At 54.8% G+C, this 14,112-nt stretch overlaps 1 protein-coding gene across 2 annotated transcripts in view; it reads right to left on the minus strand.

Annotated features, from left to right (window-relative positions):
* Positions 1 to 4,175: 4,175 nt before the first annotated feature.
* The window catches only part of SLCO2B1 (solute carrier organic anion transporter family member 2B1), a 49,826-nt gene continuing 39,889 nt past the window's right edge, over positions 4,176 to 14,112 (minus strand). For both annotated transcript variants that reach the window (XM_014855867.3, XM_014855868.3), the window contains exons 10-14: positions 12,486 to 12,651; positions 9,111 to 9,274; positions 7,653 to 7,717; positions 7,199 to 7,319; positions 4,176 to 6,100 (exon numbers count right to left, since the gene is read on the minus strand). In XM_014855867.3, coding sequence (XP_014711353.1) covers positions 5,920 to 6,100; positions 7,199 to 7,319; positions 7,653 to 7,717; positions 9,111 to 9,274; positions 12,486 to 12,651 — 697 coding nt within the window. In that variant the 3' untranslated portion in view covers positions 4,176 to 5,919. The remainder of the gene's footprint in view (positions 6,101 to 7,198; positions 7,320 to 7,652; positions 7,718 to 9,110; positions 9,275 to 12,485; positions 12,652 to 14,112) is intronic.

The raw sequence follows: 14,112 nt of genomic DNA on the forward strand, positions 1-14,112 counted from the left end.
ACCAATAGCATATGGCAAAAGTTATGGTATGTCACTTCCAAGATTCAATTATAAAAGACACCATGGCCTCCATCTTGGTAGCATACATTCTCTTTCTTGGGTCATTCATTCTAGGGGAACTTAGCCACCATGCCATGAGCAGCCTTATGGAGAGGCTTGTGTAAAAAGCTGAAACCTTTGACCAACTGCGAGCAAAGACTGGAGGCCTGACAATGGCCGCAGAGTGAGCTTGGAAGTCAATCCTCCAGCCCCAGTTGAGCCTTCTGATTACTGCAGCCCTGGCTGGCGTTTGACTACAACCTCCTGAGAGATCCTGAGCCAGAATCTCCCAGTTAAACTACTTCTGTGTTCTTGGTCCTCATAAATTGTGTGAGATAATAAGTATTTGCTGTCTTACACTGCTAAGTTTTGGAGTGATTTGTTACTCAGTAATAGTTAACTGCTGCGGTGCTCTGTTATCACATTACATCCTCACAACAACCCTGAAAGGTGGAGTTTGTTTCTCCAATTTTTTCAGATGAGAAAACCAAGGCTGAGATGAGTGCAGTGACTTCCCACATCTGCAAAGTGGCAGAGCTGGGATGTGCCCTCATGTCTGTTGGATTTCAAAGCAGAGGGAGCCTGGTTCTGTTTTCTTAGCTGGAGTGTCTCCAGCTCTGGGGTGAAGGCTGAGGACTCGGAAACAGGAGGAGGCGGCCTCTTTCTCTAATGTGTTTTCTCTCCCTTTTTTCATTCCAATCACATTAGTTAGCAGCTACTACATCTATTGTGTATATGTGGTTCAGGGACAGGTAGATTTATTAGAAAAAACAATGAAGTTTTCAGAGGGGGATACCTGGGCTCTTGAGTGACCTTGGACCAATTCCTGTACTTTTCTAGGCCTCAGTTTCTTATCTACCATATGGGGATAATAATCCCTATTGCACACTCCTCATCTGGAGACCATGAAGATCGGGTGTGAAGGGACTTCGTGAAAGGTAAAGTGCATGATCGTGGAAAGATTTGCTTTGAGTAAGGAGGGCCCCTGACCCAGGACTCTCGAAGTCTGTAGCGGAGGCAGCCGCACACAGCCACCTCTGTACAAGAAGCCATGCTTCCTCTCCTCTCCCACCTGAGTGTGGGTCCAGGAGACAGAATACTGAGAGAAATCGGGGTCCCGACCACTTCTTCAGCCTCATCCCTCACCGTGACTCTCTCAGGCCACACTGCAGGCCTGCTGGACTAGTGGAAATTCCCCAAGCCTGCCAGGAACTTTCTGTGTGCTGAGCCTTTATCTGTGCAGTTTCTTCTCCCTGGACATGCTTCCCAGCTCCTCCACCTGGTGTGTTCCTACTCATCTTTCAAGACTCAGCTTAGATGTCTCCACTTCTAGGATGCCTCTCTTAAGCTGGTTCAAGGCCTCCTACTTCTCTTGATTAGTGCACAGCCTACTGTCTGATCTCTTGGCCTCCAGCTTCCCTTTTCCACTCAAAACCCCCAAGGTGCAGCCAGCAGCCTTTCTAAAGCACAAATCTTGTCATGTCACTCCCTGCTTAAAATAACTGGTCAATAGAATAATCCATCAATCAATGCTTCAAGGGCTCCTCCTTGCCCTCAGGAAGACATCCAAAGTCTTCAGCTGGAACTCAAGGCATTGTCCCCACTGGTGTCTCCAGCCTCAGCTCTTCTCTCTCCTGGTCACTCTGCACATGTGATACACCCCAGCCACATTGCTCTTGTACCATATCTTGTACACCTCGCTTTCTCATGCCTTCCAATCTTTGCTCACCCCATTGTTTCTTGGGCCCATTCCCGTGTTCTCCACCTGGGAACTTCCTGCCTAATCTTTAAGGCCAGCTCTGATTTAACCTCTTATGGAAAGCCTTCCCCTGGTGGCCCCAGGATGAGTCCATGGCTTTCCCTTCTTCTCTCTCCTGTATGACTGCTCATCTTTAGTTGCTGTTTGTCAGCTTGTCTGCTTACACCGGGAGCTTCCTGAGTCTGATACTTGGCTCTGTCCCCAGCAGCACCAGCACAGGGGCATAGGGCAGCCATGTAGGATTTGTTGGTTGGTTGGGAGGTTGATGAATGAATCAATGAATGAATGGTGAATGAATCCATCCTCGAACCATCACTTCTTGGCCAGCCCCAGAACTGCTATTTCCCAGGGTAAGCCCATTTTATAGCAAAAGGGGAAGCAGAAGGAGGGGACTGCTCTGGAAGGGAGAAAGAAAATCAATAAAAATGTAAATCTGGTTGAGAAAAGCTGTCCCAGGCTGGCTGTGGGGAGAGATAAGACTGGCCTGACTGAGCCCTGGCTGACAGTGGAAGAGAGATTAGGGGCGAGAGGAGCTGCAGCCGGGGCAGGGCAAAGAGTGGGTCTGCCCTCAGTGGTGCCTCCTCCCTCTGCCTCCACCGCCACCCGGTCCGCATGCTCTCTGTGCTCCTTTCAGGGCCAGGGCAAGGGAAGGGCGCTTACAGACGCTGATCGTCAGGTGCACTGCCTGTGAGCGAGTATGTTATTATTCGATCTTCACAACCTTTGGGAGACAGATGAAGAAACAGATCTCAGAGAAGTAAAATCACTTGTCCAGGGGCCTGGTAGGGGAAAGGATTCAACACATCCTAAGAACAGTGAGGGTGCCGTGGGTTCATTTATTTGTGCTCCAGTCATGGCTCCTGGCTCCCGTCTCCTCAGGGGCATCTGCCTGAGTCTACAGGCCAAAAGAACTCTGGGCCAGGCATCGGGATGTCCATTCTGGTCCCAGTCTTGTACTCTGCTGGGTTTTACCACCAGTAGAATCCAGCAGGGAGACCTGACACCTTCTCCTCCCCGCTCCAGGGTACAGCGGGTACAGGATGAGAAGATGGTAAGCTCACAGATGCAATAGCTCTCGGCTCCTCATTGGCCAGATGCCATGTTAGGGAAGAGGGCTGCTCCCGGGACCCCCTCAGTCCCTGGGAACCCCTCTGGCCCTTACCTGCTCTGCCCCTGGCTCTCAACCTCATTAATCTCTTGTGATGACTCCTGGAGTCTCCTGGCCCTGACCAGCCTGGGAGGTTTTAAGCACAAGAATCTGATCTTCTCTTCAAATCTCAGCTCAACGCAGAGGCAGACTCAGCATGAAGCTAAAGCTTCCTGAGCATCAGGGCCTCTCCTCAGGCCCAGGGAGGGGCCTCTGCAGTGTGTTCATCTCTTCATGTTCTTGGGAAATTTGCGAAGGTAAGATGTTTTATCCACAATCAGTTAAGATTGCTAGTTCTTTCTACTCCAACTTCCCTTGTGTCCCAGTTTCCGTTTATGTGAGGTGGTTGGAGGCGCCATGGGTATTTCTGGGATCTGGCTATGGGGAAGTTGAGTTCGGGATCAATTTGCTTTGGGTTCAGTGGGACATATTTATGCGGTTCTGAGTCACCTCTGAGTATAGATAAATCATTGCTGGCCACCTCTGTGTAGAGAATGACTGGTAGAAATCTTCCTACTCGCTGTCCAACTTCTTCGGCATTGTGACATCAAGCTGTCACATCCAGAGGTCATCTTGTGACCTGAATGTGTTTTATGCTGCCTGGTCCTGAAAGTGAATAGGCAACAGAGGAGAAACAGCAGAAACAGATTTGAAATGTACAGAACCAGAAGCTAGTCTGAGGAAAATACTTCCGATCATCAGAGGAAAAACATTTTAGAGGCATGCGCAGCAGTTGGTAAAAAATATTATGTTGTTTTTCTGAATTGTGCGGTGTATTTGTTTCGACTTCTCATTATGCGTAAATATTTACTTCCTGTCCTAATTTTGTGGTCTTTTCCTTAAAGAGGGCTCCCCAAATTGTATAAGCTTCAGTTCCCACAAAATCTGGCTCTCACCCTGGCTCTACCCTTTATTTTCTGTGTGATCTTGGGCAAGTTGCTTATCCGTTCTGAACTGTTTTGTCTTCTACGAAACATACATGACAGTTTGGACAGGTGAGGACTCAGAAAGCCTTGTGACCTTATTCCATTTCTGAAACCATTACTAGAGGAAGTAGCCCAGCCAAATGAAAATTAGACCAGAATATACAGATAGGGAAAGATGTAATATACAAGAAATAATGGTGAGCAACGAATCCAGTAAAACTTAAATCTCAATAACTGGAAATAATGCGGTTGTCGCAAACTCTAATGCAGTTTGTTAGAAAGGATTTTTGTAATAGAAGAGACATTATGCAAGAACAAATTTAATAATAAGCTGTATCTATAATTCCAGATTATTTCTGCACAACCTGGGAAACAGGAGTGAAGGAGAAGGAATATAAACATACGAATGGAAGGAGAAGGAATATAAACATGTGAACAGCATCATCTTGTTGCAGGACACTTTGAAATTCTTGGCATTGACCAATACAGGCTCAGATAGTTGTTAAATGTTTAAAGGTATCAGCCAGTGGAATAAAAATGGGAGTTAGAACTTCTGTACCCGCTTCTTTCATGTGGGCTGGCCTCAAAGCCCTGCCCTTGGGAGCTGCTCAGAGGGCCAGAGCCGCGTGTGCCCCCCCCCACCCCCCTCAGCTTCTCCCCTGGCCCCCAGCACAGGGCTGGACACAGGGCTTGGGAAACCACTACTGTCGGCTCCATCTCCTGCCTCCTGAGCAGCAGGTCCCAGCCAGGTGGGGTATGTGGTGGCAGCAGAATGGGCTGGGAGCAGATCAGGAAACTCTCTCCCCATCCCAGGGAGACAACCAAGTCAGATAAGACTGGCCACAAAACAAGACAAGGCCTGATGTAGACAAGGACCAGTTTGTTCAGATCCAAGCGTCCCACAGACCCACTCATTCCACAGAGCCAGGCGTTACTGCTCCCAGTGTAACAGGCCCGAGCATTACAAAGAACAGGTCCTTAGACCAACCCAGGCATCACGGAGAACCAGATGTTACCTCCAAAACTTGAGTGTCAAAGAGCTAGATTATCTACATAGCCCCAGGTGACAAAATTTCAGGCACTTTAAGAGCAAATGGTGAAATTATAATTTTAGTCCCGAAAGTCACAGTGAGTTTGGTGGGCCCTGGTCAAACGTGTGAAATCGTGGCGATGCACAGGTCCCAGGGAGTGTGTGCTGAGCGTGTTTGGTCTTTGGGGTTAGACGGTGTCTAAGTGTGGGACCTGGGTCTTCCTCCCCACCAGAGCCCCTACGGCAGACACTAGGCCTCTCCCAGACCGTGGCTCCCCGAGGGCAAGGGCTGGACTTCCTGAGCCCAGAGAGTGAGCCTCCTGCCTCAGCTAAGGCCCTTGGGCTGTCACACCAGCTTTCCCGAAGGCCCTGCCCAGCCTGGATGTCCTGAGAGTGACTCCACCTCCCTTTCCTCCTCCCTCAGAGCTCAGGACTCTGCCTCCAGGGGGCGCCAAATGGACACTTCTTGACAAAGGCTGTCCTGGCCCCACCTCCAGGCTGAGCGGGGCTGGGACGAGGCCTGAGTCCATCCCGACCACACAGATGGTCACAGCTGGAAGGGGCCGCAATGCTGGCAAGTCCACTTCCCCCTAACAGAGATGGTGGCTGAGGCTCAGAGAGGGTGCTCCAGGAGAACGGCAGAGCCGGGCTAGGATCCTGTGTGCAGGGCAGTGTGGCCTACTCTTGTCCACTTCTCTATCCCTGGGCCCGGGAGAAAGATACGTGGTCCTTCCACCCAGGAAAGCCTGGTTTCGGGTCAGCCCGTCTGGCTGAGGAAGGAAGGGGGAAGACCCTCTTGCTTTAGAAGTAGCCAACACAGCAGTCCCCCAAGGAACTCCTTGGTTCAGATGAGCAAAGGCCCAGAGAGGGTCAGTGACTTGCCCGAAGTCACACAGCAAGTTAGTGGAGGAGTCAAAATTGGGAAACAGGGCTCCCAACACCCAATCTCGGGCAAAGGGACCAGAGGAGATCCTCGCTGTGGCCATCACTCTTGCCTAGGGTGGGGCCCTGGGACAGCTCACACTCTGGATTCTTCAGGCTTCTTTTCTCGCCCTGATGCTAACAGCTGCTGCTGTAGGCCAGGGCTGGATACCGTCGCCTTGGTCCCCTCCTCTTTGTTCTGCTGCCTTAGGATGGCCAAAATCAAGGCGAAGCAGGCCAGGGAGCTCGTCTTGAAGAAGAACTGGAGGCCGATAAACCTGGGAAAGAACATGGGACCCTTGAACTCAGGAGCTCCCCATCCAGGGCTCAGGCGTCAGCGATCATCACTCATGCAGTCCAAGACACTGAGTTCTTGGGGGGAGGAGAGGCCTCCAGCCCCAGGGCAGTGTACCCTGTCACCATGGCCTCGGCTGGGGAGATGGGGGAACCCCTGGAGTTGATCCACATGGGGCCACATCCCTGGAAGAGGGGGAGAGCCTCTGCAGAAGGAGCCCTGGTGGTGGGGTGGGGGGTGGACACAGAAGCCTGGGCATGCTCCCCACCCTGTCCCTGACTGCCTGTGTCCTGGGCCAGCCCTGCCTCTCTCCAGGTCTTGCTAAGGACTCAGGGGGCCTGACCATGGCAACTATGGATCGCCCCACCCACCACGAAGAAAAGAGGATTCCCTCTCTCCTTTTGTCTGACTCACCAAAGCTCTTGTTTGACTTTTCCTCTTCCAGGAAGCCCCCCGGGGGGTCCCAGCCCACAGGGACCACGCCCTCCTCAGAGCTGGAAGTGATCAGCTCCTGCTCCCAGCCCTGCCAGCAAGTCCCTCCCAGCCTCCCCATCCGTCCAGGCCAGCAGCCTCTCTGCCTCCAAATTCTTTGGGGCTCCCCATTGTACACAAGGGAGGATTGAGTCCCAGAACAGGCAGCTCTCATGACGAGGGAGGCAGAGCTGGGCCAGGAACCCAGGCCTCCTGTGTCCTAGACAGGGCCTCTTCCCCACTCCACCTCGCCTCCCCGTCTCTCTCACAGTTGGGCTGCTCCCGAATCCCCCCACGCTCAGCTGTGGAGACACGTGTTCCTGCAAAGGCTGCAGTCAGACAGCTTGGGTTCAAGGCCCAGCTTTGCCAGGCACCAGCTCCGTGACCTTGGGCCTCTCTCTTTCTCTCTCACGTTCCTCACCCCTAAAAGGGGGAGACGGTATCTTGCTCACAGGCCTGGTGAGTTCAGGACAGGATATGGCACCTGGCACCTGTCAGTGGATGTAAATGGATCTGCCCACCCGCCCCCCGCCATGTCCCTCCCAGGACCCCGAGGGTATTTCTAGCACCCTTCCCACACCCCCCTGGCAGCCCCCACCCCAGGTCTCACCGGTTTCGGAGCAGGTCGTTGTCATAGTAGCGGCAGACGGCCCGACGCCCGCAGCTCTGGGCCCAGTGCACACAGGTGGTGTCAATGGCAGTGCCGTGGATCACAGGGCTGGGCATCCAGGCTGGAGGAGGAGGTGCTCAGGGGACAACGGCGCCTGGCATTCCCGCGCCCGCCCCCACCTTACTCCCTGCCTTACACAACCCCTTAGCAATTGGGGCCTCTTGGTCTGTAAGTCTTTGGCTCCCAAGACCACCCTTTCCCTGGGGGCAGCTGCGGCCTCCCTGCCGGGCTGTTCAGCCTCTTCACACCCACCCCCAGGGCACCTAGGTTGGATCTGTTGCCACAGGGACCTGTGAACCCTAAGGTAAGGAACTGGGACCCACACACCCCTGTGCCCCCCTGGGCCCAGCACACAGTGGCTATCTGGACCAGCGGTCCCAAACAGGTTCTTTACCCAAAACTCTCTGGAGCATGAACTGGATCCCCACAGCCAAAGTCTTGTCTTCTTTCTTCACTCCCCTAAAGCAGGGACACGAGCGACATGAGGACTGAGAGGGTTCCAGCCCCCCAGGGGCTCTGGTCCTCCCCTCCTCTTCCCTGAGTCTGCAGGTCCTTGGGGGCGGGGAGCTCAGGCCCCACACCCCATTTCCCTTCACCCTGCAGAGCCTGGTCCCCATGCACCAGGTGCACCCACTGCCCATCAGGGTCCCATGCTGGCTTCCCTGTGCTCCTGGTCACAGACCCCTCCCCTCTCTCCCTTCCTCCTATATTTGGCAAAACCTGAAGCTGAACAGCCAGATGAGCCTTCTAACTTCCCCAAGCACTGTCCTGCCGCAGCCTGGGGCGCCCTGCTTCCCGTCCTGGGGAACACCAGCACCCGGCCCTCATGGAGCGCTTACTGCGGGCTCTGTCCTTCTGCACTACAAGCCCCACCTCACCCCATGAGGCAGGCATGTCCTTAGCCCCATTCTGCAGGTGAGACTGACGGACGCCGAGACAGGTTAGGTGCCTCGGCTAAGGTCCCAGGCCGCTGGGCATCAAGAGCCAGAATTCGTGCGGCACACGGCCTGCGCGAGGCCTCCTCATCAGGCTGCCCGCTGGGGATCTGATTCCTCTGCTTTCCCTCTTGTGGCCGGCCTGTCTTACAGATCTACGTGTCTTCTAATATTTGTGAGGGGCTCCACCCCTCTTCTAATTTTCTGGAAAATAGGCAATAAAATAATCCCGGTGTAATAAAATATTGGAATGATTCTGCTCTGAGGTCTCTTTATTCAAGCCACCACCCCAAGAGATGCTGACTTTGGCCTCAGGTGACAATTATCAGTCCCAGCAGGCACCTCAGGACAATGGCCAGAAAGATCTTGGACCAGGAGGCAGTGCTCAGCACGGGCTGGGTCCACAGTTGGCACTTAATAAGTGCTTGAAGTGACATTCGGAATCATGGGCCACACTGAGAGGATTTGGGTTTCTGGGCGCACCTGCTGTGGCCCGCCCACTGCAGGTGGGGTGGGGGCGGGGAGTCAGGTGACACTCCTCACAGTGATTGCAAGGCCAGGGAAGGGCCTTAGGAGTGGCCTCCCCTCCCCTGGGGCAGGTCGGGTCATGGGCTCTCGGTCAGTACTGTTCCACACAACATTTGCTATGTGACCTGGGGTCAGCTCCTGAATTTCTCTGCAAGATGGGGAGAAAACTTCTCTTATCTACAAGAAAACTTCTCTTATCTGCAAGATGGGGAGAAAACTTCATCTCAGCAGGTTGCCATGAAGACAGGACAGGGAGAGCATGGTCTGTTGTGGGGGCCCAGGACACCCGAGTGGCCTCCTTCTTTGAACTCCTCCCTCAGGATTCCCTGTCCTGCCTGGGGTTAAGGACCTCTTGGTATCCACCAGTTCTGGCCCGCCTCTGCTTTCACCTTAGGATGAGCATGAAGGAGGGTGTGTGGGTGACACTGGCCAGTGTTGCACCCAGGCCGACCAGGATCATGAAGGGCAGCACCAGGTGGCTGCAGGCTGAGTCGCAGGAGCCCGCCAGCACAGGGCTGCCCCCTGCCACGCAGCTGCAGTTGGTGTAGAAAACCTGGGGGGCGGGCAAGGAGAAGAGCCTTCAGGAACCTCCAAAGGCAAGCAGCTGGCCAAGGGCCTGAGGCTCCAGGAGGAAGGCTTGTGAGACACCCAAGGGCTCAAAGCAGCTGGGCAGAGCTGGCTGCATGCTGGCTCGCCCGAGGGCTCGAACAGCCAGGCAGGTACCTGGACACAGGCTATTTGCACACAAATGGGCTGAGCCCAGGTCGAGGCTGTGCGGAGAGAGGGAAGTGGGGAAAAGGGAGAGGAGCCTAGAAGAGCATGACCCCTATAATGCACCACATGCACACATGCTCACACACACACACTCACACACACCGCACACCCACATATACGCACACTCACATATATATGCACTCGCACACACAACCAACACACTCACACACACCACACATCCACACACATGCTCATACATACCACACACTCACACACCACACACTCACTCGTTCTTTCACATGGTGATGTCAGAGTGCTCCGACTTCCTGAACGTCTGTGCAAGGAATCAAAGCAACAAAGAGTGTTTTGGGGAAGGAACTGGATTCTCCAGCCTAGTGTCTTTGCCTTCCACTTCCCTGCAGTCTTTCAGGGCATTGGATTCTAGAAGGGACTCTCAAGGAGAGATTCAAGCACAGGATGGAGAGATGCAGACAGCACTAGAGGAGACCTGATTCGGCAGGTGAGGGGCAAGGAAGGCTTCACCAGAGAGGGGTGTTGGATTTGGGTCTTGAGGAACGAATAGGAGTTTGCCAAGAGGAAAATTGGAATGAGCAGAGGGAGCGTCAAATGTAAAACCACAGTGGCATGAAAGAACCCAGCAAACCCTTCCTCCTGCCCGGGGCAGAGAGTGCACTCGCGAGGGGCAGAGGGAGGCACTTTAGGGGTACGCGGGGGCAACATCGTGCAGAGCCTTGGGCACGAAAGAAGAACCTGGACTGCTGTTTCCAGAAACTCGGTGGACCAGGCGCCCTGCCAATCATCTTGCTGACAACAACTTAAAATGCTGGATAAAGTACTGAAAACTGTTCTGAATGCACCTACGTGTTGGCAGAAAGTAAAAAGTACTCAGCTTCAGTACTAAGCGAGGTGGGACGGAGGGTGGAGAGCAGGGTCTGGAGCAAGCTTTGGCCCTGGGTGTTCACAGAAACTCGCACAATGGAGTACAGCTTTCAGAGGTTCAGAGGCTACAGGGCCAGTGGACAAGTCCTAGCCCTCCCTTCTGCCTGGTGAAAAGTCTAACAGGAGACCCCAGAAAACTGGGGCCCCTCCAAAGGCGGAAGTCTGAGTAAAAGCTGAGCTGTTTCCAAACTGCAGGCAAATGCCCCCCGGCTGGCCCGGGAGTGTGTTTGATTGCCGCATTGCCATCCCCTAAGTGACCTGGAAAACCTCCTTCAGAGGGTTCTTTCAGAGGTGCTCCAGAAGTCAGTGCCCATGGGCGCCTGCAGGAACAAAGCCAGGCCAGGAAGCCCAGGCTTTGCTTTTCTTCTCCTCAGAGGAGAGTCTCCCTGACCAGTGTGCCCCAGGGACCCTCCCTCGGCTGAGAGACAGGTGTGCAGGGATGGGTCCCATCAGCCCTCGAGGTGGCCTGGCGGCCCTGGAGCAGCTGGAATGTTCTGGAACTCTCACCTCCAGCCCTGCCTGGCAGCCTTGGAAGCTTTCCAATGTGACAAGGGTTGGGAAGCCCTGAGGGGGATGCCGGGAGCCTTGGAAAGATTGGCAGCACAGAGAGAGAGAGCTGACAGTGTGAGGGGCTCGGGTGACCAGGCGCTCTTTCCATTGCCCTGAGCTCTGTCGTGTGTGCGCAGCGCCTGTGCCTGACAAGGTGGTGCTGCCACCTGTGTGTGACCCCCTGTGCACACACCACCTGGACCCTCACCTGCAGGCTGTGCAACCCGCTGGGGTGGAGATACCGAGGAGGGACAGGTTGGGGGAGAAGTCCTGTCTGCGAGGCCAGCTTCCTGGAAGAGAAACCTGCTGCTCCTGTTGCTTTCCTGAGGGCACGAGCTCGCTGGGATGGACATGAAAGCCAGAGGCCTTTCTCGGGGGTTTTCCCAGCCCTTCATTCACGTGCATCTAATTCCATGGCAGCAGGGGACTCTGGAGAGGCAGGTGCTGTCATAACAACCAGCCTGACACCACACCCCCACCACACATGCTTTACTACAGCCTAGGAGCCTGAGGAAGGCGGGTACTATCCCCATTTGTCATTTGGGGGTACTGAGGAGACAGTGGAGGAGGAACTAGCTGTTCTTGGTGGCCTTTCCAAGGTTGACACAGAATGCACTGCCGCTAGTCACGCTGCCCTCATTTCCGCCCCCAGGAGTTCCCTGAGGGCAAGGTCCCTTGGATCTGGGTCCTCAGCCCCCAGCACAGGGCCTGGCACAGAGGAGGTGCTCTGTGAAGGTTTGTTGACTGACTGACTGAGTGGGCTCATCGCGTCAACCTCCTCACTGGTGTCCCTGCCTCTTGCCTGCACTTTGCTCACCTTCCTCCACACTATGGCCTCAAGTGTGATTAAACACAGATCTGACCCTGTCACTCCCCTGCCTATAACCCATCCAAGACTCCCCGTTGCTCTCTAGATAAAGTCCCCACTCACAGCCTGACATTCAAGGCTCTTCCTTGTCTAGGCCTTGCTTTCCCTCCATGAACCCTTGTGCTTCTTCTCCAACAAGTTCTTTGCAGTTTCTTGAAACACTGTGTGTGTGTGTGTGTGTGTGTGTGTCATGTGCAGGTGCTTGCTTCTGGATTCTCTGCTTCTGCCCTTCCCCCTGCCTGGAAGGCCCTCCCCCAATGTGCCTATTCACTCTTGAAGATCCAGCACAAATACCACATCCTGTGAAGCCTTTTGGGGCCCTCCCAGGTGGGATGCATCTCCTTCCATCCTTGTCTGTACTTGTGGGGACCACTTCTCCCACTTATCACCACCCGTGGACCTCTGGAGCTGTTTCCTTCTGCATCTCCCCTGCATGGACAGCGGGGCCAGATCTGGTTCACCTCTGTGCCCTGGGCCTTCACATGTGGCTGGGCCCTGGCTGGCAACAAAAGTTTATGGAAAGAATAATGTTCTACATCTGCCAACAGAAGGAGACAGAGCAGAGCCAGACAGTGAGAACGTTCAGAGGTGGAGAGGGTGAGAGACACAGGCACTGAGACAGGGAAGGGCAGAGAAGTGAGAGGCAGAGGAGGAAGCCAGAGGCCTCACCCACCTGGCTTTTGTCCAGAGCGTCCTGGACCATCCGGCTTGTGCAGCCCGCGTGGCAGGGCGTGAGGTACTCCACACGGCTGCTGGGCTCGCAGACAGGGTTAAAGTCATCCGATGGGCAGGAGCAGGGCTCCATGCAGCCTGGAAACCGCTCCAGCCCAGGCTGCGCGCTGACGAGAGAGAAGGTTGGGAGGGTTGACTTGGCTTTCTGTCCCTCAGGCCGCGAGCTGGGGCCAGCTCTGCCCTCAGCCCGCATCTTTACCCCTGAGAGCAGTGGCCAGAGAGTTCAGCTCCATACAGGAGTTTTTCACTGTCAGGGCTGCTCTGTGATGGTGCAGTGGTGAGCTCCTTGCAATGGAGGTGTGCAAGCAGGGAGATGGGCTGGAAACTGCAGGAGGCCCCCCAATGGGAGACGTGGGAGTGGGGAGTGGAGTCTGGATCAGAGGCCTCTGAGACCCCTTCCAGCCCTAAGACCCTACGAGTCTTTGAGCCACTTCTGCAAACGTCTCTGTTCTCAATGGCCCTCCTTTAGGGAACACAAGATAAATTCCTCCCAGAATTTAGTGAGGCACTCCAATGAAAACTGCCTTTTTCTTGATGAGCTGGTTTGCTTCCTTTTCTTAGAAAATTCAAGCTAGGCATGTGGGACCCAGTCAGGAAGCCTGACTAGCTGTGGGATCTCCCACCTGTTCACGCCTCTCTCTGGGCCTCAGTTTCCCTGTCTGTCAGCTCGGCTGGGGTTCCCTCTCCCCATTGCCATGCTGCAGTCTCATGACCTCTCATTCACTCTCACTACACTGCTTGCTCTCTGTGTCTAGGGCACATTTTAGTCCCACCCATCTCCCTCCTGAGGACCTGTCCCCAAGTCCCAGGAATGTCCCCATTCTAGTCTGCCAGGGCAAGATGGGGTGGACAGGGCCAGGAGATCAAAAGAGAGGCTGAGTCCGAGGGGGCAGGTGGCTCCTGAGACTCAGAGTAGGACCGGGCTTCACAGCTAGGAAAGAAAACCTGCCAGGCAGCCATGGCCAGGATGCAGAGGAGGCCAGAGGGGGAAGCTGGAGGCCCTGTGGGCTTCGGGTGGGGGCGGGGCAGACAGAGTGGCAGGCCTGGCCAGCTTGGTGAGTCTCAGCTCCTTGGAGAAGAGGGTTAGCAGGGGCGGGGGAGGTGGGAGGGACAAGTGCAGCCAGAGCTGGGGGTGGGGAGGTGGGGGTCTCCATCTGATGGGGAGGAAGGTCGTCGGCCAGCATAGTCCTCTCCTCACCTGCCGGGTAGAGCTGTATATGTGACACTGTCTCCCGCAGGAGGGGGAACAGGCTGGCACAATCTGAGCTGAGGGCCCATCAGAAGGCTATGCCAGGGGCCTCTGGCCAGGGGGAGGCACCTCTCAGAGGCCCCCTAAAGCAGCTAGAAGGCTGAGCAGGTGAGAGCTGGGGGCTCTTCCTCAGCCCCTTGCTTCTGTGGGGAGAGCCCTGCCTCCAGGCTCTGGTCCTCCCAGCTGGGCAACCCTGGGTGAGCAATTTCACCTCTCTGAGCCTCGCTATCCTTATCTATGGAATGCGATCCCGTGAGGGTCCAACGAGACAGAACATGGGAAGAGCGGGACGCGGTGTTGGGCAAGTGGGAGACCTGGG

This window comes from Equus asinus, chromosome 20, assembly GCF_041296235.1.
Source record: "Equus asinus isolate D_3611 breed Donkey chromosome 20, EquAss-T2T_v2, whole genome shotgun sequence".
NCBI lineage: Eukaryota > Metazoa > Chordata > Mammalia > Perissodactyla > Equidae > Equus > Equus asinus.